At 42.4% G+C, this 25,131-nt stretch overlaps 1 protein-coding gene across 3 annotated transcripts in view; it reads right to left on the bottom strand.

The window, feature by feature from the left end:
• slit1a (slit homolog 1a (Drosophila)) overlaps positions 1-25,131 on the bottom strand; it is a 147,355-nt gene that overhangs the window by 3,692 nt on the left and 118,532 nt on the right. For 2 of the 3 annotated variants that reach the window (XM_036583309.1, XM_036583310.1), the window contains 17 exons: positions 24,884-25,050; positions 23,672-23,804; positions 21,470-21,538; positions 21,275-21,346; positions 21,006-21,077; positions 14,938-15,009; positions 11,184-11,347; positions 10,324-10,448; positions 10,101-10,195; positions 9,168-9,307; positions 8,315-8,408; positions 7,966-8,103; positions 6,111-6,339; positions 5,733-5,863; positions 5,471-5,625; positions 2,499-2,787; positions 358-569 (listed from right to left, as the gene is read on the bottom strand). In XM_036583309.1, the coding sequence (XP_036439202.1) occupies positions 358-569; positions 2,499-2,787; positions 5,471-5,625; positions 5,733-5,863; positions 6,111-6,339; positions 7,966-8,103; positions 8,315-8,408; positions 9,168-9,307; positions 10,101-10,195; positions 10,324-10,448; positions 11,184-11,347; positions 14,938-15,009; positions 21,006-21,077; positions 21,275-21,346; positions 21,470-21,538; positions 23,672-23,804; positions 24,884-25,050 (2,357 nt within the window). Of the gene's footprint in view, positions 1-357; positions 570-2,498; positions 2,788-5,434; positions 5,626-5,732; positions 5,864-6,110; positions 6,340-7,965; positions 8,104-8,314; positions 8,409-9,167; positions 9,308-10,100; positions 10,196-10,323; positions 10,449-11,183; positions 11,348-14,937; positions 15,010-21,005; positions 21,078-21,274; positions 21,347-21,469; positions 21,539-23,671; positions 23,805-24,883; positions 25,051-25,131 lie in introns of all 3 variants that reach the window. The other variant, XM_036583308.1, reaches the window with a different exon arrangement.

Raw genomic sequence — 25,131 nt, 5'->3', positions numbered from 1 at the left:
ACATGTTGGTGTGCACACTACTGACGGCGGCATGCAGCCATGAAAACACTGGCATGATGACAGCTTCACCAGCAAAAATGAACGTTTCTCAGACACCAGCGTTGTTTATTTAAGGTGGTAAAAAGGCAGGAGGAAGTCCTGCCCTTTTTCAGTTCTTTTGTTGTATGACACTGGGTATACCTCAACCAAAAAAATCAACATCTGGGTTATTTTCCTGCCCCAGTTGATGGCAGAAGTTGGGAAAACTGAACAGAACTGCTGCAATAAGCTGCTGACTTCCTTTTCGCAACTCCAGTGAAAACAATGGATCAATTTTGCCAGCGGCTGTCTACCTGTCAGCTGTTCCACCATGCTCACCTGTGTCGCATAACTCTCCGGTGTAGCCGCTCTCGCAGTGGCAGTAAGCATCACCCGAGTCTGAGATTTGACAGCGGCCATGTCTGCACTGTAGCCTTCTGCATGGGTTGAAGAGCTCCCCCTGCTGGTTGCACAGGGCACCACGATAACCCTCCTGACACTCACAGCGGTAGGACTGCATGTCTGCAGGAATGCATTTTCCGTGCACACACCTGGAAAAAACACAAAAAGGAAAGTTCCTCATTCAGCACTGGGTCTAACGGCACGGTAACCACTTACAACTGATACCAACAGAAGGTGTGAAATAACAAGACAGCATTAAGATTGTCATGATTACTTGATTAAAACAATTTATTGAAAATGATAATCATTGAAAATTTACATTAATAAATCAGTTAATGATTGATTTGCAGGTTGAAAGAAAAGCGGGGTAGCTGCAGGTCAGTATAAAGCCATATTTAGCAGTCTGAAGATTCGTCACAAGGAGCTATTAGCACTCAAATCGCTTTTATCCACACAAGCAGAATCCAGCGAATCCACGAATGCAGCAAATTTAATGTCTATTAAATAAAATTAAATGTTTGATGTTACAAATTGTGTCTACGTAAAGTAAAAGCGTATATGAAGTAAACAGGTAAAGGGTAAATTTGCAAAGTAACAAAGCTGTTGCTGTGGTGTCCCAGGTGGCTGCTAAGATGTTGCTAGGCTTTTGTTATTTTATCCCATGTGGTTGCAAAGATGTTGCAAGGGTGCTACTATAGTATTCCAAGAGGTAGCGAAGATATTGTTACGTGGTTGCTATTCTACCCCAATTGGCTGCTAAGATATCCCAGGATGTTCCTATAGTGTTGGTAGGCCACTGCTTTGCTATCCTAGGTGACTGCTAAGGTGTTACTAGAGCATTCCTATGTTATCCAAGTTGGCTGTTGAAGTGTTGCTAGGTCATTGCTATGATATCCTATGTGGTTGCCTAGGTGATTAATAATAATAATAATAATAATAAAAATAATTATAATACAAAGAAGATAACGAACAGTAAGCTGTCAAGCCAGCTTAACTAGGTCTGGGTTAAACAACATGGCGGGTAGTTAACAGGTTAACTAATAATATTCAGAGACAGACTTAATTGAAAGATTCACCATTAAACTACAACAAACAAAGTAAAGAAGTTGCCATCTGAATGTTTATTACAAGCTTCAAGTGCTTTGTGTTTAAGCACATGAAGTAGTATCAAATTCTGTGAGGAAAGCAGACACTACTGCTAGCTTGGTACTAACAAAACCCTGCAACTCCCATAGAAGTACTAGGAGAAACCAGCATTATCACATAGTGGTTGTACCTTGGCTATTTATTAAATGAGGATATCTGCAATAAACAAGTTCATAAATTGACTGGGTCAAAGGAGCATTACAGAATTCTCAAAATGCCATTTAAATGACTTTAAAGGCATTATATTTCACTTTCATTGATTTTCTAAGTGCAAATAAGTGAACACATCCTCTACAGATGAATCACCTGTACATTGTAATGTACAGTTACTGTTTATTTGCTCAATTTAACATATAGGAGGAACAAATACATAAAACCTGGCTGCAAAAGATTTGGCACATTTTACAGCTTTAATTTTTTTTGGTTGCAGGAAATGTTTAAGTTTGTTTCCTGTAGAGGACGTGTTAATTTCACTTCAACAAAACATGGAATTTGACTAGGGGTGTTGAAACTTTTGCATACAACTGTATATTTATGAAATGTACTCTTGAATCTAAAAAAGCTCCAGACAATATGTTTTGGTTCAGTTAAGCCCAGTTTTATTGTTTGGCCTTAAAGAAATCAAAAAGCAAGTTCCAGAATAATCGCCAGATTACTTGATTACTATAATCAATAGTGATGGCCCTACGCTTCACATTTTATGCATAATTTCACGTCTAGTTTCTTAAGATCAATGCAAGACATCACTGTCAGCTTGTACTCTACAGTCTTGCATTTAACATTATGCTAATGTCTTGTTTAGGGTGTAATGAAAATATGACAAAAGGACAAAGACACATTAGTCTAAAAATGTATGTTGGTGTCTCCTTTAGTCGACCAGCCCACGGCAATCAGCGTGAGCAGCTGCCGTTTCTCCCGAGAGGATTACTTACTTGCTGCCCTGGCAAGGATTTGCAGTCGGCTGATCGCAGTTCGGCCCGCTCCAGCCCGGCTGGCAGTGGCACACGGGGCCTGCGGCGGCATCTGGCTGGCAGATGCCATGCAGGCAGTAGATCTTTCGGCAGGGTTCGCATCCCGGCACCACGCCAGGCTTCATCTGGGTCTTGGTGAAGTCCTGCAGCTCGTTGTTGATGTATAGGTTCTGGATGCAGCCGTGGAAGCTGGAACCGTTCTGGATCTGCCACATGCGCAGGGCCGAGGAGTGCACGTCCAGGGGCATGCCTGATGTTCGGAAGGAAAGGGGGAGCCTGATTAGAGCTGGGTGGAGAGGAAGCCCAGTGGCACACTGACACAGATAACACAGGGCTGGCGTGGGAGTGATGGAGCGTGGCGAAGGGGAGAGAAATATTTCAAAGAGCCATGTTCCACACCTGAACTTGCACCACTAAGGTACCAATAGGTACGTATTAAGATGCGATAAGGCCAAGATTATTGCTATGCACCTACACATGTAGCAATGCAACCTCATGGAACTTGAAAAATGCAACAAAACTCTGACCCTAAAAATGTCTTGCTAGACCATAATCAGACTAATCAGAGTAACTGGGAAAAGAAATATTGCTGTTTTGTTAAATCGTTTTTGCCATTTGTGAATACAATTTCTACTTTTTCTAACTTTTTTCCCAGTTTAGTCATGGCCAGTTCCACCTCCTAGTTCTAGTGATCACAAGATGCTACCAATTTGGGAGGGTGTTTCCTCTAATGCATGTGAAGCCACCTCATCCTTTGTTACTGCTGCTAACGCAACATAATTGGACAGCTCAACAGGCTTGGAAGAGAGGGCTAATTGCCAGTTCTGTTATGTCAGCTAACAGTGGCTTGGACTGCATGAGTGATGTCACACCAAGTCACACTAAGTACAACTTTATCAGACCAAAAAAAGCGCAGACAGAAGACGGAAAAAGCAACGACCTTGAGTAGTAGTGGCAATATGTGGTAATAAAAACGCAGTCAGTATAAGTCGTGGTTGTAGTATGTCATCTCTAATTTAGCCATTAAACATGTTAATAAATCTAGTAAGAAAGAACGTGATTGCGAAAGTCACAAGATCTCCACCATCTGATGCCGCTTAGCTTAGCCTGATGCCTTCTTCTCTGAAGGCTTTGCATCTGATGCCCTTTGAAATGGCTCGTTTCGCCTCATGTACTGACACATGACTTTACTTGAGACCTGAAGCTGTTTTGTCTGATGTTTGAAACTTGATGCTGGTCTGGAATGTATTAAAGTGTACAGCAGCTCTTTGTACAGGGATAATATCTGCCTCCAGCACTGAGCATGTTCAACCAGTGCAGCTCAACAGCCCCTTTTACAGAACCATCTAATGTTCGTTAGCTACAATAAATGTGGTATTAATATAGGGTCTCGATTCACTCAACAAATATTAAGTTCAGTTATGTACATTGGGTGTGCTGGGTTTGCATGAAACAAAAGAATAAATAAATGATTGGTTTTCAAATTAGTTTTTGCAGCTTGGTTAACTTGGTTAATAGTGACAAGGCAGAGGCCTTATGCAAGAGCTGAAGCCATTTAGTAAGCAATTTTGAAGGTATTTTCATATGTTAGTAGGGGAAATAAAGGCACTGCTTCTGCTTGAGCTCTTTTCATTGTCATGTAAGCTGTTCAAGCTCTGCCCCAAGTAAGATCAGCTGTTCTGCTGCCATCTTGATGCACATTTGCTCAGCCTGCAAGAAAGCTCTGATGCGTTAACCTGATTTTTAACACATCTGACTTGGAATCAATGTAAAAGATGACACTAATATGCATGTGTTCGTTTTCAAAACTTGATGTGGGATTTTTTTCGTCCAGACTCGGTGTGAATAGGCCTTCAGACGAATGTGCCACTCGTACTAACAGTGCTTCCATATGTGCTACTCGCATGACGAAAGGAGTTTCTTCTTTCTGCTCTTTTGAATGAGAACTGGCAGTTGAGGCTCATTTGTTCAGGATCAAAATCTGGCCTTAGTCAATAAATTAATTTAACTGTATCAAGACTGTATTAAGTTTTGTTTATATTTGTTTGGCATGGCCTGACACTCAATTCAGTAATGTGGCACTTAGCATCTTTAAAATAATACTAAGACAGGGGCTGGGGATCATGCAAAAGCATCCTGCAGTTACAGCACAAGCAACAGAAAAGGCTACATAACAAAACAAAACACAAGCAGCAACTCGTGAGATCATCGACGAAGAATAGTCCTTTCCATTGGAAACAAATTTTGCATTCGCCTGTCACTCATTTTGCATTAAACTGTGATGCAGTGTTAATGTGAGGAGGTTCTTGCATTTATCGCATCACCTGTAGCCTGGTATAAACCATCCTGATTCTTGTGAGCTTTTACTTTTAAGTTTTCACCCCTTCCCAATGGTTTTTACCGAGCTACGTCACCGAGACATCCTCAAATTAACCTTTTTCATGAGGATCTGCATTTTGACTATGACTTCAACCTTATGATCTCAAGAGTAACCACAGTAACAAATGGTTCCACATATCAAAGAACACAAAAACCACCACCATGCAGAGACACATCACTTTCTTTCTTTCTCTTTTTTTGGAAAGTGTAGACTGTATCTGATAGGGACTTAGGAATGTGGACTTGAACCATGGTTGTCTGCGGGCTGGTTAGGATTCTGCATCTGACGATGCCAAATCAATTACAGTGGGGAATTTTTTTGAGAGGGGAGTTGGGCCATAGCAAACACAGTCTAGGAAAATGGTCTGAGGGGGTTTTAGTGGGTGGGTGAGGTTGATAGGGTTTTTTGAGGGTGGGGGGAGTGCAGGGGTGCTGGGGTTTGGGAGTGGTGTGACCAGGTGATAGGTGGGGGTTGGGGAAAGGGGGGGGGTGATTGACAGTAGTGTAATTTAGAGTGCCTGCGGTGGAGGTAGGTATCTGCGGTGGGCCCCTACCCCCCACGTATAGCGGAGCCTCTCCGTTCAGGGGCCGCAGTTTGCCAAAGCTATCCATGGTGGTGGGCAGGCCACCGTCGATGGACAGGTTTACCATCTGGTCGAAGGTCACCAGCTCCACTGTGTGGAACTGACCATCATTGATGGTCTCGGTGCTGGAAATGGAGACACAAAGAGAGAGAGCAGGATATATTAACGTACATTACATATACTACGTGTCAAAGTATCCAGACACCCCGTTTAATTAATGAATGCAGCTTACCTATAGATGGCATGGCCTGGCTGACTGCCAGGGTCGTAGCTGACCTTAACGTGACCTTGGTAGAGCTCCACGGCTATGTGGTCATTGTCTCCATTGTACAGGAGGATGCCGTTGTCCTCTGCAGTGGACACCTTAAGGATGCACACAAGACCCAGGTTTAGAAATGACTCCTCTCTATGGATTCACTGCATGTGCCAGTGACTGTATCTACTAGGTTCAATCATTTACAAAGTGACCAAGCAGTGCTTGGTTTCCGGTGTTTTTACAGTGGTCAGTGTTGTGAGGACTCATAGGAAACATGTAAGTCACACAGACAGCAAACAAAAGCAATTAATCAATTGAGCAAGCTGGGGACAGAACAGTGGGCGTGTCCACTACCTGCAGTGTGATGTTGGCCTGGGGCCAGTTCTTCAGGTCGCTCAGCAGCAAGTACGAGTCTCGATCCACGAAGTTGACGCTGACTAGTTTTTCGCAGCGCGGCCCGCCGAAGCCAGGGAGACACTGGCAGAGTGCGCGTCCTGCCTGCTCCACACACGGGGCCTCGTTCTGGCAGTCGGCCAGGTCACAGAGGGAGCGCGGGGCGGGGGGGATTTCACACAGCTGACCACTAGAGACAGGAGCAGAACAACACGGTCAAAACTCGTATCGTCGTCACAGAAAACAGCATTAATGATGTTATAATCAGTAATATTATTGTATGAAAATATAATTTTTGTTGCTCTGTTCTGATTGGCTGCCTGGTATTGTGCCTCCTTAGAGTTGGTTCTTGAGTCAACATAGAAGCAATAAATTCAAAATAGGCCCTTTCTACACCATAGTACCTCTATAATTAGAGATATGGATATATAAGGACTGCATAGTAGATGTTACATTTTGAAACTTTAACAGTGTTTACATAATACATCAGACTGAAAAAGCAAAGAAAGTTCAGTTTTCCATGATATGGGCATGAAACACATAATGCATTTTTCTTCCCGAGTAATGCAGGATATCAGGCAGGGTCTCTGAGCTCGCTGAGATGGTAGGTAGAGGCGGTGGGAGAAACATGGTATTACAGGTAAATATTATTTTTCCCGTCTGCCGATGTTCATTGACAAAAATCAGAAGGCATTTTATAGGTGTCGTTACATTTTGATGTAGGATATTACATTACACTACATACATTTATACCCAAAAAATTATCCATAGATTTTTTTTGTTTGAAAAAATAGCTCAAATTTGGTGTCAGGCTACCCTGTGGCACTGTCTATCCAAACAATGTTTGAAAATTTTAATAAACCTTATATTTCATTTTTCTAATTCATCTAAACCGTTATTCCTCCTGGTGTCGGGGTGGGGAGGGGGTGCTGGAGCCTATCCAAGTGCAGCAAGCAGGAAAAACACTGGACAGGTTGACATCCAGCACAGGGACACATACACACACACACTCCTAGGGGCAATTTCAGCATCTTAAATTGGCCGGCCGGCCTGTCTTTGGACTGCGGAAGGAAACCCAAGCAGACACAGGGAGGACATACAAACTCCACACAGAGAGGACCCGGTCGCCCGGCCGGGGAATTGAACCCAGGCCCTTCTTGCTATGAGGTGACAGCGCTGCCCACTGTGCTACCATATATATTTCTAATCTGGGAAAACAAGGAAATTAACTCCAGACAATAATTTCTCAAAAATGTCACATATATCCACAAGGAACCATATATCATTGTCACTTGCTCTGACTCACTTTTTAAAATTCCAGCTCAATGTAGTTTTTTTGTGAGTTTTTTATTGTACTTTTTTAGTCTTTGGTCCAAAAGGGTTATTTTTTTTTGTAAACTGCACACACATCTAAACAAATCACGAGTGTTCCACCACCCAAAAGTATTCAGAAATACCCAAAAAGAGTGAAAGAAGGGAATTTTGTTCGGATGCAGGCCTGTTTTATCACTTCATGAGAAATGATCAAATTCATTTTTTCAGGAAAGTACAATAACAAAATCTGACACTGTAGCCACATCATTTGACTGATTTTGATTCTGTTATCAGATTTGTTCTCTAAATTGCTGTAGTAAATTTTAAAATTCCAGGACAGACTATTCCATGGACTAACAAAGTAAAAAATTTGATTCTGTAAATCAGCTCCAGCAACATCGACCATCTCACCTACTGTCCAGCCTCATGGAAACATAGAAAATCTGATATGTGTTTGGGATTTTGGGTAAAAGGGCAGCTCATAGCTGGACCTGGTACTGACCTGTAGCCCCTGGTGCAGGCACAGGAGTAGCCGTTGATCTCGTCCACACACTCTGCGCCGTTCTGGCACTTGTGTTCCTGACAGTCGTCGTAGTCCACGCTGCAGTCATCGCCTACATATCCAGGCGCACAGACACACCTGATGCACACGGGCAACCAGTGATTAGCGCATGAAAATAAAGGATTCAACGTAAAGAACTTTGAAATTACAAGTATTTGATAATTCCAATTTGTCAATTATTTTTGCCAAAAATATGTCCAAAAGTAACCAGACAGGCCTAATTAGTTAACTGAACGACTTTAGGCTGAACTGCATGTATGAAACACCAAAGAGGATGTGGGTTTATTACTTGGGGCCTGTTGCAGTGATGAGACAGGTTGACTGGTGTTTGCAGGGACCGCGTCCAGGAGCACACATGTCTTCCATCTCTTCACACATCTCTCCTACACAAACACACAGGATCAATAACTCTAAACCAAACATAAGCAATCCTGACCTTATGATACAGTCGTATGAAAAAGTTTGGGTCAGATTACTTTATTATTTGAAGTCAAATATAACATAAGTTAACATATCCTCTACAGAGAACAACTTCTACACTTTTGAATTCACAATTACTGTTTATTTGCTGAATTTAACATATTGGGGGAAAAAAATAAATAAATAAAATGTGGCCTGTGCAAAAGTTATGGCACCCTTCATATTTTACATTCTTTTTTTCTCCTGATATGTCAAATTTGGCAAATAAATTGACTAAAATGTGCCGAAAAATATCCCTGTAGAGGATACGTTAACCTGTTTTTATATAAAAAAAAATCAACAAAACATGTAATTTGATCAGCAGTCTTCAAACCTTTGCATATCTGGAATTGTGCTGTGACCAAAAAAGTATTAAAAACTGCCCTATATTTTACACTCTTCACCCTAGTCCTCCTTCGCCTCAAAAGCAGCTTGTTGCAGCTACCTGGGATGGTTTTCAATTATCTTGAATGTCCAGATATTTGTCTATTTTGGAAATAGATTTATAGACAAGCGTCAACGTCTATTAGTATTTCTAATAGGAACATGTCAACACAAGCCTTTAGAAAAAAAAGAAAACCATGTATTCAATCACATTAAGGCTTCTTTGTTCCCAATGTCTTGGCAGGTCCACACGTCTATAAAGGAAACCGGACAAGCTGTGGGTGTGAATCTGCGGGTACCTGTGTAGTAGGGGGCACACAGGCATGTGTAGTTGTTGACCCCGTCTACGCAGGTGGCACCGTTCTCGCAGTCGTTGTCCTCACAGTCATCGATGTTGATCTCACAGCTTGGCCCTTCGAAGCCGAGCGGGCAGAAACAGCTAAAGGGGGAAACAGTGAAGCCTCGATCAGGGTGTTTTAGACAGATCTCTGCTTTTGCTTAGGTTGCTCAAGAGTTCTTTAGTTAGGCAATGGTTCTATTTAGAACCATTGTATGCTTAAATGGTTCTCTGCATGGTGAAAGCGTTCTTCAGATTGATGGAGAATGTGTTGTATATGGTTCTGTATAGCACCAAAAAGGGTTCTGCTACTGTTACAATATCAAGCTTCTAACAATAGAAGTGCACTTTTTGGTTCTATATGGAACCATTTTTCAAAAGGTTCTTTATAGAACCATATACGACACATTCTCCATCAATCTGAAGAATCATTTCATATGATTCTTAGAGCCATGTAAGCATGTAAAATGAAGAAAATGCGGAAATATGGTTCTAAATGGAACCACTGCCTTTACTAAAGAGGCCTTTAAGAAATTTCTTTAAGTGAGCAGTCAGTGCAGTGTGTAAACAGGGGTGTGTAAACAGGATATGAGCTCTATGTGTTGGTGTTGTGAGGATCTGTGCTGCCGCGTTCTGTATGAGTTGTAGAGGATGGACTGTTTTCTCCAGTAAGAAGATCATTACAGTGATCAACTCTGCTGTAACAAATGCATCAACAAGTTTCTCTGAACTGAGATAGAAAAGGCCGAACTTTAGCCACATTTCTCAAAGCATACAATTTTTTCCTCTACTTAGAGGTTATTAAATATTTGTTCAGGACTTGTATGTGTTTCTCTCTAGTTCCTTGGCCTCACACGCTACATACATGTTCAGTACAATGCTGAAGGACACATACGTGAAGGCGTCTCCTTCTCCTGTGACCTGGCACTTTCCGCCGTTAGCGCATGGGTTACTGACACAGGCGTTGAGAGCAGTCTCGCAGTTCTTTCCCTGAGAAACAACATACAGTAGGATGACTGTTAAAGCTAAACTTTACACCCATAAACTGTAATGTAATGAAATTAAAGTGTTATTTCTTGTTACACAACTGTAACCAATAGCAGGCTATGTGCTCTCACCTTGAAGCCCTCTGTACAGGCACACTTATAGAGTTCGGTGGCATCTGTCTGGCACGTGCCGTGGTTCAGACAGGGGCTGGACAGGCATGGGTGACACTTGGCCAGGATGGTAGGGTCTATGTCACCTGCAACGTTCACACAAAGTGGAAATAAGATCTCTACCATGTGAGCCCTCTGTTATCTAGTTAGTGCTAAAACAGGAAACACTAGGAAATAATTCTATAAGTCTGCAGCGTAAGTCCAGAGAACTTAACAGTTAGTCTCTGTTTTCCAATCACACTGAAATGTAGTGATGTAATTACATAACTATTTAAATAGTTATTTGATTTAACATGCTTTATCTATAGGTTTGAGCCTGCACTTCCATCTATTTTCTTTTTTTTGATGCCAAGAAACATGTCTTTGAATAATGTAACAGATGTTTTTAGTGAAGAGCAACTTAGCTGAGCAAATTCTACCAAAACTCATTAATCCTTATAACTCATAAATCAAAACTGAAAGTGAATGATACTAAACTAAATCTGCACTTAAGACTAACTAAAACTAAAACTGAAACAAACTAAAGAACAAAAAAAAGATGAAAATGTCAAAACTATAATAAACCAGCTGTGCAAACAAACCCTTTTCATCATATTCAAATCTTTCTGTAATATTTCTTACCAATTTACCAATTTAAATATGGTAAAGTCAGAATTTCTCCTCCAGTTTGAATGAGCTATGAGTGATAAATAATTTGCTTCATATTACACTATCACAGGTAATAACTGTGATTTCTATGGGTCACTGTAGTCATACCAGTTACACTGTTGGCAGGACATGACTTCCCAAAGCAGCAGCTGACATGCTAGATGTCGTCATACCTTGGCACTCGAACTTCTTGGCAGGTGTGGTGAGGAGCAGTTTGCCCTCCATGCCATGTGGGCCAGTGCAGCGGGCGATCCCCGGCTCCTTGTAGCCTGTCTTCACCCAGTCTGACAGCCAGCGCAGGCGGCAGTCGCAGTACAGGGGATTGGCACCGATAGCCCTGCAAAAAACCCAACACGCTGTGGTCAGATGAAGAATCCAAAATGGACAAAAGTACAAGCTTTAAGATTTTAGGCTAAACTCCATGTGCCATTCTAAAGTCTAGTAAATAATGTTAAATGCTGTAATAAATTGAAATTGGAAACATTAACCCTGCTGAAAAAAACATTCCACACATGTCTAAGCTGGTCAGGTGCTGGTTTAGCTGGTCACCCAGGATGGTCGTGCTCGATGACCAGCATACCAGCATCCAAAACACAACAAATATTGGTTTTGCTAGTGGCCATGCTGTTTTTCTGAGCAGGGAACATATTAACATAATTTTTATCCACTCCAATCGAATCAAATCTGGTAAAGAGATTATTCAACAACATGAGAGAGAGAAAGTGTGATGATTTAGGCCTGCAGTTAGCACAACGCCAATCTATTGGGTATAAGATTCTATTACTAGTAATCTATATTCATCAACAAGTGCAAAACTGAAGTCTACATTAGATTTTTTTTTGGTCAAACGTTTTTCAAAAATAAAAAAGATTAGCCTTGTAGCTCCAGGGCAAAGCTAACACAGCAAATCTCCAGGTTATAAACTCTGTTTATGGACTGAACCGGGGCCTGTGCCTGTATGATTTCACTTCATATTCCAGCATACATATCAAGAGCACAATAACATAGTAACGCTGCACTGCTGCAGTCATTTTTGAGTTTAACAGTGGGGTCCAGAAATCTGAGATTACACTGAAAATCTGGGATTTTTTCATTTAAACCTGGAAATAAACAACAGAAGGTTTTAGGATTTTGAAAACTTCCAAACAAAGAAAAGTTATGACAAGCAAAATGAAGAACACCATGTGGAGGCCAGCTTGTGGAGGCCAGCTTGAGTGCAAGCAAAAGGGGGAAATAAACAAAAAAATTCTGAAATTCATGTAACTATTTTAAAGATTCTACTTTTCACTCAAATTGTTACACCAACGATATAATTTCTAATAAAAAACTCTGCGTTAAATTAGGAAAGAGTGCAAAATAGAAGCATTTTCACTAGAGCTCTCAGACATTTGGACCCCGCAGTATGTAACACTTTTTATTGGCCAGTAGATGGCCCTCCAGGACCTTTTGTGATATGATATCACTTGCAACATCCAGTGCTGTGAAGTTATAACAGCTAACCAATCAGTTAACAAAGTACAATCTTTAAAGAATAAGATTAGCAGAGTGAACTTAAAGTGACTTCTCCTATGTAACAATGCAACAGCAGCTCAGAATGATATGCTAAATCAGTTCTGAGCCGAAGATAAAAGTCAAGCTCGCATTCAACTGCAGCTCTCATTGTCTCTGACAGCTGCAAACATGGTCAACATCTGTGTGCTCGGTGAGCTCAGACACTTCTGTAAGGGAGAGAGCTGTGTGATCTGTCTGATAAAGATCAGACAGGACATCTTGATGCCTCTGCAGTGTTTTAATAGCATTCACAAACCCCTGCACACTCCCAAAACCACATGTGCGCGCACACGTGTAGGGCTGGAAGTTCTATGGCCCAGTACTGGTTTAGCACAAGAATATTAACCTTTGATTGCACTTTAAATTGTTTTGAACACAAATATAGACATTTTATTTACTATCCAAAACCACAAGCGAACCTACACGTGTTCAGAGACTTTATATGTAATGCTAATGATAAAACAGTCCCAAGTCCTAAAAAACAGGCTTTTTTTGGGGACTATTTTGCCTCACAACGGCCCACATGTACATTTCCGCCATTAATAACATTAAAAAACACGTTTAAGGCCAAAACAATACTATCGTAAAACAACGTCTCAGGCATCAGGCAGCATACATCACCATTTCATGTAATACATTTCTGTGAGGGAGCTTTTAGAGCTGGACGTCTGGTTCCTATCACCACCACTGTGAACAAAGTTTCTTTAGAATGTAGCATTCCACATTAAACCACTCTGAATGGCTTTGTTTACATCCTATCCCATGATTTAATTATGCAGAAATTTAACCAAACTGGCAAATTCTATTTTAAAGCCTGGCATTTTTAAGACAAAATATCAGATCAGTATCAATATTGGGCGATACTTAGATTTTAATAAAAGTATCATTATCAGAATAAAAAAAATCTCTAATTTCTAGTTTTCACAGAATTCAGTTGTGCAGTATATCATTTGCTGGATACCTTAGATTGTTTTGAAAGAAGAATTCATAATGCATAGAAACTAAATAAAAAGTATGTTTCCTGTGTGGAAATGTGATTTGCCTGGCTAATGTTTACGGTTCCTATTGGTGTGATTTTAAGAAAAGCAGAACAGAACAAAACCGATGATCAAACCAAGCTATCTCAGGTATGTAAGACAACCTTTTAGCATAACAGTCCTCAGTTAACTTGCATCTTAATGAACTCATGTACACTATATGGCCACAAGTATGTGGACACCCCTCCTAGTCGTGTTGAGGTGTTTCAGCCACACCCACTACCAACAGGGGTATAAAATCAAGCACACAGGCATGCAATCAGCTGAATGGGTTGTACTGAAGAGCTCAGCGACTTTGAATGTGACGCCGTCATAGGAGGTCACCTTTGCTACAAGTCATTTTGCGAAATTTATGTCCTGCTAGACCTGCCCTAGCCAACTGTCAGTGCTACTATTGTGAAATGGGAGTGTCTAGGAGCAACAACTGCACGCCTTTCCTTTGTTTCAAGCTGTCTCTGGAAGCAACATCAGCACAAGAACTGTGGTTCAAGAGCTTCATGAAATAGGTTTCTATGGCAGAGCAGCTGCACACAAGCCTAAGATCACTATGCACAATGCCAAGAGTCAGCTGGAGTGGTGTAAAGCACGCATCCACTAGATTGAACTGAAACTGAAACTGGACTGAAAGTCTGAAAATCAGTGTGCAACCTTAAAAATCGTTATAACCAAAATGCATATCTTCTTAATGATAAATATTATATTATGTATTGCATGTATAATATGATTTTATGTGTGTGCAGCTCTTTACAGGTGTTTTTGCTAGCCCTGCTCTGGCTAGCGTTTATGAGTTCTGCTCATAGTTGGCTAAAATTGCCATGACCGAAACATTTGGGAAAAGTTTTGGTAGAGTTATGATTGTTTTGGTGGTGACAAAATGGAACGTTCGATCATTTGTTTTAATAAACGTAACTAAGGAATAGGGTCACTATTTCAGTCTAAAGTCCAAGTTAAAAGCCTGGAATGTGTCTTGAACTCTGAACCAATTCGAATAGAATTATCCCCACACACACACACACACACACACACACACACACACACACACACACACAGAGTGCAGACTGAACAGCATTAAAAAAACATGCTGGAAGTGTGTGGGAGTTGATGCAGTGAGGACAGACAGTGGCCAGTGCTGTGTATGGCAGCCGCAGGCTACTGGTAGACCACAGGGTGCCTGTGCCATGTGAAGCGGTTGTGATGGCAGTGACAGTTAAAGCTCTGTGTGCATGTGTTCTTAGATTTAACACGGAACAGACGGAACTGACTGAGAGAGACGGCTCACAGGAGAGCTCTGTTCTGTGTATGTATGTAGGCACAACTCTGATAGTGTAGCGTTACTCACAGGTGCGACAGGGACACCACGTCACTGAAGATCCCATCAGGAAGCTCCGAGATGTCGTTACCATGCAGGGACCTGAGGGAGAAGCAATAAAACGCAATCAGCGAGGGACACCTCACGATGGCCTTGAGCTACAGCGTGTTCAAAACGTGCAGTAGAACTGTGTTGAACCTTTAAGGCTAAGGCAAAAAAGCAGCTGCTGTTTAATCTGCTCTTCTTCAATAATGTGATGTTTCAATACTGTTGTTGTTTTTATAACACTGATCCCCACTCTGCCTTATTTTCACACAAGCTGGACTAGCATGTGCTTCCTGAAGCACCACCACATCTTATTAAACTGCTGCTAAAGCAATATCATTGGGTGGCTCAACACACTTGCAGGAGAGCACTAACTGACAATTCTGCAACATTGGCTAACAGACGGCCACACTGCCTGGAATCGTGCTGAGTGATGGAGGGAGACTGAGGATAATCCCACCAACCCGGATGGCTGTGACATCATCGGAAATCAAACTTGCGATCTCCTGACAATAGAGGCAACACTTAGACAGTTACCCCACTCAATGTGATCTTAAAATGACGAAAATTCTTTGATTTTATTTTCTGTCTCAAGCTACTTGTTTAAACATGCAAACACACGAATAGGAATATACTTTGCAGTTCATATACAGTCTATATGCACCAGTTAGCATCATGCAAATCATGCCATACATGGCAATAACCACACTGTTGTTAAGTAACCTCAAACAGACTTGCTTACGTAGGTTCTGACACTGTATGACACGGTCATCTACAAAAATGGACAAAACCACAAAGCATAGCTAAAAACCCTATTAGCTGTCACACTGATACCTGAATTTTGTCAGAAACCACAGAAGCAGGTCTATTTGAGATCACTTAACAACACAGTTTGAGGCAAGTATGTGATGACTTTTTTTAATTTTATTTTAATTTTTTTTTTTTCCCCTAATATTCATTAGAAAGTATGTACATAAAAGACTATCATTAGGTAGTTATTATTAGTTAGTCATTATAATAATTATATGGAAAAATAAAACATTAAAAATAGCTAAATGTTTAGGTCAAGCTCAGGGATTGGCTGGGTGAAAAGCACACGCTGCAAAAAATGGTCTCTCGTCAAGTGAAATGATCTTAAATCTAGTCGATATATATAATATTTCCCATTTTGAGATGGTTGTGCACATATTATAAGATTATCTAGCTTATTTCTAGACATTATTTACTTGTTTTAGGTCATTTTATTTAGTAAAATAATCTCACGATACCGGCAGATAATTTTTTTTGTTTTCAACCACATTTCTTGAAACAAGCAAAATTATCTGCCAAATAATAAAGGAGAAATATTACATTTATTGACTATAAGGTAATTTTACTTGACAAGATACCAATTGTTGCCATGTAAGTGATGTAACCGACATAGCTAGCTAGTTAATATGTTTATAATTTCAGGGCAAATCAGTGTAAAATGTCTCTCTTTTTGATAGAATGGAAGTCATCTGTCACAGATAAATGTCTACAAGCAAAAAAATATATGATTTTATTTTTAGTTTATTGTAAATTTAGGTTAACTAGTGCAGCGTAAGCTTCCATTACTCACTAGCTACATTAAATTGTATCTCTAGTGCTAAAATAAAGAAGCCAGGGCACCAAATACATTTGGGGCAATGGGCTGAGAAAATCTGATTTCGTGCCAAACTGCTCCTTTAACCTCATAACTGGCACTTCATTCATACAGCGGCGGCTCAAAGGAAAGAGGTTCCTGTCACTTTAACGGGGGCATTCAAGCAGCCACTGTGTATGTGACTTTGTCTGGTAACTTTTGGGAATGGCCTGTTTTTGGCACTGAGGTTTGCAGTGACAGCCACAAGGAGAGGCTTCACATACTGGAGAATGCAAAGAATTGCATTTTTTCCCCAGTCTACTTTATCAGCGGCCAGTCTGGTCTGGTCACGATGTCTCCCATGAAGCTTCACGTTCCCAGCCATCAAACTGAAAGGGGTCCCTGCGAACCGCAGCTGAACCCTGATGCTTGGCCCTTCTCACGAGAAGGCAGCCTGATTCTTTTAGTTTTCTTTTTCGACACCTGTCGCTGGTGCCATGGCGGACGTTGGGGCTATCTATTTTCGCGCTGCGGGCTTGGCAGCGAGCTCCAGTGGAATTCAGTGGAGCAGAGTGTCGGGTTACTGCGGACGGACCGCACTGGTCTGGCTGAGAGAGACAGGCAGAGAGGGAGAGAAAGAGAGAGAGAGAGAAACAGGGAGAGAGAGACATTTCCTTCCTTGTCTCTCAGCAAGGCGATTAGGTGACAAGACTGAGAGGGCTTAATGGCTGTAAAACAATATGGACGTCTTAATCCGCCAGGTCATTACCACGTGTTGCCAAAAAGACCCGCACTACAGGCCAAAAGTATAGAGGCAGGCAGTGATTTTCAGTTTCAGAAAGATTTGAGAAGCACAACACAATTTTCTCTGCGTAGGCATAAAACTGAAGCCCAAACGTGCAATTTTAAGACCCAACTCGCCCCGGCCCGATTGGTAAGGCTAAATTTGAAACCCAAACCCAACACAAACTTGCTCGTATTACTGCAGAACGGCTGCTGAAGAGACGATGTGCCAGTCCTCCTGCTATCATAGGTCAAAATACCTGGGACGTTCACAAATGTCAAGTCTCTGGGCTGCGGCTCTGAGTCTTTTGTTGAAAACTTTAGTCTTGTAATTAGCAGCACGCATTGCATTTGACAAAAATATAAAGTAGTACGCTTCAGTTTGACACAGCTTCAAATTACAAGCCTTTCATTACAGAAAACTTTTAAAGGAAAAAGCAGAAGCTATATAAACAGTAAATAAAGTGTTTAAAGAGGCAAAACGACTTGAAATGACTGGCTAGTCAGTAGTTTGTACAGCAACTATGCTAGCTAGCTGGTGTAAGAGCTAATCCAGCTGAAGTTTCAGTATGTTTTAAAGCAATGTGATCTGTAACTTGCCAAAGCTTCAGCTTGATTTCGTGACAACTTTGGCTAAATTAGCTATCATGCTATCTAGGCTACTTGCTATCCAATGTAGCAAGTAGCTTTCCACTTTTGACTGCATGTAAAGTCTTGAGACCAAGTTTGGTCTCATTTCTAGCTGCACTGATTGCATTGTACAAAAGTAAAACCCTACTAAAAACAGAGAACGAGCCTTTCATGACACAAAAAGCTTCAGTCTGAGGGAAACAACTCTAGCGCTAATTTCAGTAAATGCAGTGTTTTAAGGAAACAGGCGAAACAACTTGAAACAGTTGACTGGCATGAAGTTTGTACAGCAGTTATGCTAGCAAGCTAGTGTAATAGCTAATCCAGCCAACCATCATTCCGTTTTAAAGAATTGTGATCTGTAACATGCTAAAGCTTTAGCTAGATTAGCTGACAACTTCAGCTAAGTTAGTTATTGCAGTAGCAAACCACATGCTAGTGCCTGCTTCAAGGTTTGCCTCTTGGTTTCAAAATTGAGTTCAAGTAAAGTCACGTGTTAGCCTGACTAGTAACTTGACTTGGACACAAATTTCAAAGGTCTTAAGTCTCGAGTCGCTAACTCAACGTAATTTTTTATCTGATATAATGACCAGGGCTTAACGTTTCAGATGTCTATGACTTAGATGGAGTTTTAAACAGTTTCTGCACAGCAGACTAACAGTTGATGTTAGCAAAGGTTTAGTCATACAAATAAGATGTTATTCCACAGTATAGTTGGTAATCCAAACCCATAACTGTGTGTCCTCTAGTATAAAAGCCATGTGTTGCACTGTAGTAGCGAGAGAATGAATTAAATTTAGTAAAATACTGGATATGGAATATGTTATCGTTACATGGTATTCGGTTTTGAGTTCCTTGCTCAACCAAACGGCAGAAGTTTGCACAATGTGAGCACCAATTACCTACAAACCCCTTTCCCTTACAAAAATACATTCATGTTATTGTTATTAGAAATGCTAGTATATTAATATATGCATTAACATTATAATGGTGATTAGAATTCAGCCCTATTTCACTCTCTGTCTCTTGTTTTATCGCTCTTTCTCCCCTACCTCGCACCTTCCCTCCAGAGATGCTTTGTAAGCCCTCACCCTCGTGTCCCCTCAAGGCCAATTAGCAGCCTATTAATACCAAATCGAAACCACGTCCGGCGCCAGACGCAAAGAAGCTCGGGCCTGCTCAAAGCTAAGCTGGGTTAATTATTTTTCACTCTCTTTGCTGTTCTAGTTAACAAAAAAAATAGAACGAGCCAAAAGGTGACGCTTTATGGTCGCTTTAGCACCTAAGTGCAGATTTTGTGAAGGCTAGCTTAAAAATGTTCAGCCTTTCATGCAAGGTGACTTTGAACCTCGGAGGCTTTTCGAGTCTTTAAGCGAACTGTAAAACTGGCTGGTTTGTAGTGAAGTCGCAACGAACTTTGGGTGCTTTCATTTAACCGAAACAGTGGGGTGCCACCAATTGATATTTTATGGAAAGTCTTTGATGGATCAGACTAGCAGTAGAGATCAAAGTTTCGGGTAACTGTGCTCGCTTCTGTTGGAGCAAAAGGGTGATGGAGACAATAGGGTGGTCCAGACTGAGGAAGCTGGTGGATGGGGGGGGCGCTAACAGATCTTTTAAGAGATCTGTGTGATGGCAAAAGGGGTATGTTGCAAATGAGGCCGACTTACACGGCACGTCACCGAGTAAGAGCAGACAGAGCAACTACTAATGCAGATTTATTAACATCAAAGCCACAAGGCAGGGCGGAAAAAGCCCCATATTTACTAATGATCGTCGGATTTCGGGATCGTTTAGGCATAAAAGAGAGGGGGGGGTGGTGTTCATGGCTTTGTTGCAGCCCGTAAAAAAGCATGTCTGGTGTGCCACATGTCAATAGTCTGCTGCTTACCCCCTCCTCCCTCATGCACACACAAGCACAGGCCGAGATACAGCGTCTGCAATACATGCCCCTCTGCTTTGGCGGCACAGTCCCATCTGTCACAGCATCCTCGCTTTCTCTCGCACCCGTCCCAATCGCAGATGGCTTTTCGCTTTCCCCACGCTGTGGCGGGAATCTCCTAAATCCAATTCTCCTCACGGTTTCCTTGCTCTAACACTGGTGAATGCTTAAAGTACATATGAGAGTGCCATCATCATCTGCAGGACTTCTTCCAGTGCCAGAAATGATCTCCCTGTTAGGCAGTTAAGTGAGCCATGGCTGATTCTGAAGGATGCCTAAATGTCCTGGGCCCCTACCAAGCACCTCAGAATGAGAACCGTGATCTTGGATAAGGCTCTGTCTCTCCCAATATGCAGTAACTGTATCCATTAGGCTGTGAAAGGCATAAACGAATCCTACATCTGTATTCCTACTCTTGACAATTTAGAGGTCTGGAATATGAATGATACCTTTAAAACATCTCTGGAATCACTGCACCTTGAATTGGCGAAACCTGGCTAAAATCAAAGCCCAAACCTGACCCCTAGCCATGACTGAGGCCCATCTAGCACTGCTAAATTTGAGACCCAAACTCCACCCAGACTTGCAGACATGCTTTAACAGCCGGTCCTGACTTAGCCAGTGCGTACTTTGACAGTGGCATTTGTTTCTAGTTAGTAGCGGCTGTGAAGCGACTGCATCCATGGTAAATAAGTCACTGAAGAGATAATGTACTGGTCCTGCTGCTATCATAGCTCAAAAAACCTTCTCAAGCTCAATGTCATATGTGATCAGTGTCCTTTTTTGGGGATGTAACAACCAGGATTTCCACAAAGACAATTTGAAATTTTACATAGTATGGATTTTGCGAGGTTTCATGGTATTACGTTTGTTTTCATCCATGTTAAGATCAGCTTTTATTGCATAAAAAAAACACTCATTAGGAAACAAACCCGAGGCTGGCCCAAACCTGACGTTACACATGAAAAATTGGCCCAAACTTGGCCCAAACCTCAGTATTCTATCAGGCCTCATCAACACAGGTAGCAGACCTGTCCACCTGACTAAGACAAGCTACATGGGAAGAACAAAAAAAAACAAAAGAGGTAGACATACAGCAAGCGGAGGGAACGAAGGCCCGAGAAGGCAAGGGCTGGAATGCAGCGAAGGGCGTTGTAACTCAGGATCCTGTGGAAGGAAAGACAGCAAGGTTAGCATTAACTTTCTAACTCGGATTGAAAAATTTATGACATAATTACAAAGGACTGAAAACAAGCAGAGCACAAATGATGAAAGCTAGAACGTTTCCATTGATCACATTAGCATTTCTGGCCTAAAACTACATATTTAAGTCATTAAGCTGCTGATGAGTGGGGAAAACGTACAGGGTGGTGAGTTGACTCATGTTGGCGAAGGAGGAATTCGTCAAGGAGTTGATTTTGTTGTTACTCAGGTCACTAAAAAGAAACAAGACTGTTAGCTCTGAATACAGCATGTACAGCTCCTTTCATCTAAAAAACAAAGAAACAAACGAAAAAAATGACAGAAGGAAAGAATGAACGGAAGGCAGGAACACTCACACCAGCTGCAGATACTTGAAGGCGGCGAGTTCTTTTGGCACCATGCTAAACTGGTTGCCGTCCAGGTACCTGCAGAGAGAGAGGGGCACGGTTAGAGGCCAGCCCTCTTCCCATCTCGTCCCTTGCCGTGAGAAAGTATCTCTCATTCCCTCAACAATAGACTCCCACGCTAAGTCTGCGACCCACTGTGTGCCACAATAGGGCCGTTCTTTCGACCTTTTACCATTTGGATAGTGCTAGTGAAGGGCTCGATGGCAGCATTCGGTGGTTATTGGGTTCATAAGGGCTCAAGGAGGCTAAGAAAGTCAAGACAAAACCTTGCTGGGTGTCCCTGGCAAGGTTCTGTGAAATAGTTGCATCCTTAGGCGATGCAGCTTTAAAATTATTACACTAATGCAAAAGAGCAAGTGTGGTTAGCATTGTATACATCTGTCCAGATGATTGATGACTGCATGCTTTCTGGTATGCCTGTTGGTGCATGCATAAGGAATGTGTCACTCCCACCACACACATATAGTCAGGGCATTTCGACTCCTCTGTCCCACTGTGTCCCCCTCCCCATGCCCCTCCCAGTGTGTACTCTGTTTTGGAGAACACAATAGAGGCCACCAGGGGGGTGTGACTTGCTGCAGGGGGTTCAGTGAAATGAGCTGACCCTTTCACACCCACCCAGTCGTCCCACGGGTTATGCCCGTGGCAGACCCCATTGTCCTCGGGGCCCACTGGGGAAAGGAAGAGAGTTGGAAGGGGGGGAAGCGGCGCTATCTGTTTGAGGTTAATGACAGTGCTTGAGGAGCAGCTGATGAGTAGATGAAAGCAGCACACCTGGACAGTACAGGTTTGAGATCAGTGAGAGCACCTGTATTGGAAATGACGGGTTGGTCTGGACGAAGGGTGCTACAGAGCCTTGGGGGCCTGCAAGGGGCGGAGGCAGACAGGTACTATGCAGAAGTCAGAGACCACCCTTCATTGATTCACTTTCCTTTCAGATTATTAATATTTCAGTATCAGGAAAAAGCAGGAAACATTTAAAAGAATATTACACAGAAGCTGCATTTAGTGTGTCCATCTTTACCTTTATTTTCAGAAGACCTGCCTTCAGTTTCTCAATCCGCAGACACACCTCCAAAGTTCAGTCTTAGAAGCTGGTTGATCATTTTCTGAATTAATCAAACACATTCAGTGGTGTTGAGGTCTGGACTCTGGGGTGGTCAGCCCATTGTTCAGCTTCTTTGTTTGATGTGTCCGTCTCCTTTTCTCAGTGAGGTTCTTTTTGATCAGCTACACATCCTTTCAGACCCACAGCGCTGAGTCGTCTTCTCACAGTGGAAGGATGGACAGAAACACTTGTGGATGTTTTCAGATCTGAAGCAGCTTGATTTTCTCCTCTCTCTCAAAGATGAAAGCTTTAAGTGCTGTTTATCTGATGGGGGCAGTGTTGGTGGTCTACTAGGACTTCCATGTGGTTGCTAGGAGTCCCATTTTCTCTGTTGCTTTAAACATATTTGGAGTTCCAGTTTCCTGTTTTTCCACTTACTAATGTATTAATAAAAGGTAATGAATAACGAGTGAATGGATACCTTATACGTAACGGCCATTTTCCCTGCAAATTAAATCCATGAAGGGTGGTCTCAGACTTTTGCACAGTGCTGTATGTGTAAGTGTGGATGTGTAGTCCATATATCGACAAGGCCTCATCTCCATCATTCCTACTCATCAGCATGCAATTTCACTTTGTATGCTTCTTCTGGTGGTGAAGGCTGATATAGCCTTACATGTTCACCTCTACCCCTGTGCCTCCAGTTCTTTGGCCCTTCACTCGGGAATGACATCAGTCCCAGCTCCAGGAGCTCCTGGGAGCCTCACTCTGAGGAATGTGGCTGGGAGAGGAGCTGCACACTGCTATTTATTTTTCTCTTGGCCTCCTGTTTATAGCAAAACCAGCCGCTTCAGGGCTCAGAAGAAGGAAATGAAAAAAAAAAAACATGCTTTGAAAAGACAGAACAAAAGTACAAATATCAGGTGCCAATATGTCTCAACTATTTATTCTTGTACCTCAGGCCCACTTGTATGTTTGTCTATCTGTCTGTCTGTTTATCAATCTGGCTGCTTTCTCAATTCTGAATGACACTGTTTAGCTTTTGTATGGGAAACTGAAAAAGTGTGGTGGCACATTGAGCATCTCCTTCAATCCAGACTTACAGCTCAGTAACGTTGCGGGGAATGCCTTTGGGGAGGGCGCGCAGGTGCTTGTTGCTACAGCGCACCACCGTCTCCAGGCAAGTACACTCACTGGGGCACTGTGGGCGGGGCATACAGCTGGCATCCTCTTGGCCTACACCATGGGACATGAGAGGGGAGACAGAGGGAGGGGTCAGTAAAGGAAGAGACAGAAGGTGAAAGATACATGAAGGCAGATGTAATAACAGAGAAGGAAGGCCTTCACAGACTTGAAATTAAAGCCCAAACCAGACCTCTACCCATGACTCTGAGACCTGACCCAGCCAGAGCTGGCTGGTACCGCTAAATTTGAAACCCGACTTTATCAGAGACAAGGTTTTCCAGTCCGTTTTTCAAATAAAAACAAAATCATATAAAGTCACTCAATTGATAACAAACCTGAACCCAGCCCAAGCCCAGCCAAAACCTGGCCTGATCACAGCCCAAGCCTGGCCTGATCATGGCCCAAGCCTAGCCTGATTCTGGCCCAAACCTGGCCTGATCTGCCCAGAGTATTTCCTGATCCCAGCTCGAGTACAGGCCTGACCTGCCCCGAGCCTGGCCTGATCCCAGCCCAAGCCGAGGCCCAACGTGCCCCAAGCCTGGCCTGATCCTGGCCCGAACCCGGCTCAAGCCTGCCCCAAGCCTGGCACAAACCTGCCCTAAGCCCAATATTTTGATGGGCCCTGTCAGGTTCGGCCCGGGTGGCCGACCTCTAGCAGAGAGGCATGCATGACAAATGAGACACAATGTTATAAAGCCAGACAAAGAGATAACAAAAGAAAGATACATGGTGATGAGAAGGCAACAAAGCGCTCGAAAGAAAAAGAGTTTAAAAAAGAGAAGGTCGGTGTGTAGATGCAAGAAGTGTATACAGGTGGAGATTGAGATAAGAATGGAGAGACAAAAGACTGAGAGGTAGAGAGAAATAAATGGCAAAAGAGAGAAAGGCACATTCATCCACGAGAGAGATAAGGCTGGAGAGTGGTCGGCATAGTTTAATGCAATATTGATCTTGAGAGCAAAAACAAATGACCCAGCAAGACAAGCAAAAGGCTTCATTTTATTCTGTGAATCTGAAAAAAGTCAATGGATTGTTACAGCAGTTAATAATTACTGATTAAGAAGCTATTTACAACAGTCATCTTATAGACTGTTTTGTCAGGTTCTAGACAGGCGATGAGAGTGTTCTACCTTCTTCGCAGCGGAAATCTGGCAGAGCCACATCTTGCAGCGGGATCTCCTTCAGGAAGGCCGGGCGTTGGCAGCGTGGGTTCCCTGTGACGATCTTGCGGCTCCGCAGCCAGTCGCCCAGCCATGCCAGCCGGCAGTCGCAGTTAAAGGAGTTGGCCAGCAGGTTCCTGCCACAAAAAACACAGAGGACTTAGAAGACAGTACATTCCAGTCAAAGCTCCAAGCATGTTTCCTTCACACTAATTGAA

The sequence above is a fragment of the Colossoma macropomum genome, unplaced genomic scaffold (genome assembly GCF_904425465.1).
Source record: "Colossoma macropomum unplaced genomic scaffold, Colossoma_macropomum, whole genome shotgun sequence".
Lineage (NCBI taxonomy): Eukaryota > Metazoa > Chordata > Actinopteri > Characiformes > Serrasalmidae > Colossoma > Colossoma macropomum.
Note: the sequence above shows the minus strand (reverse complement) of the source record. Positions and strands in the feature narration are given on the sequence as shown.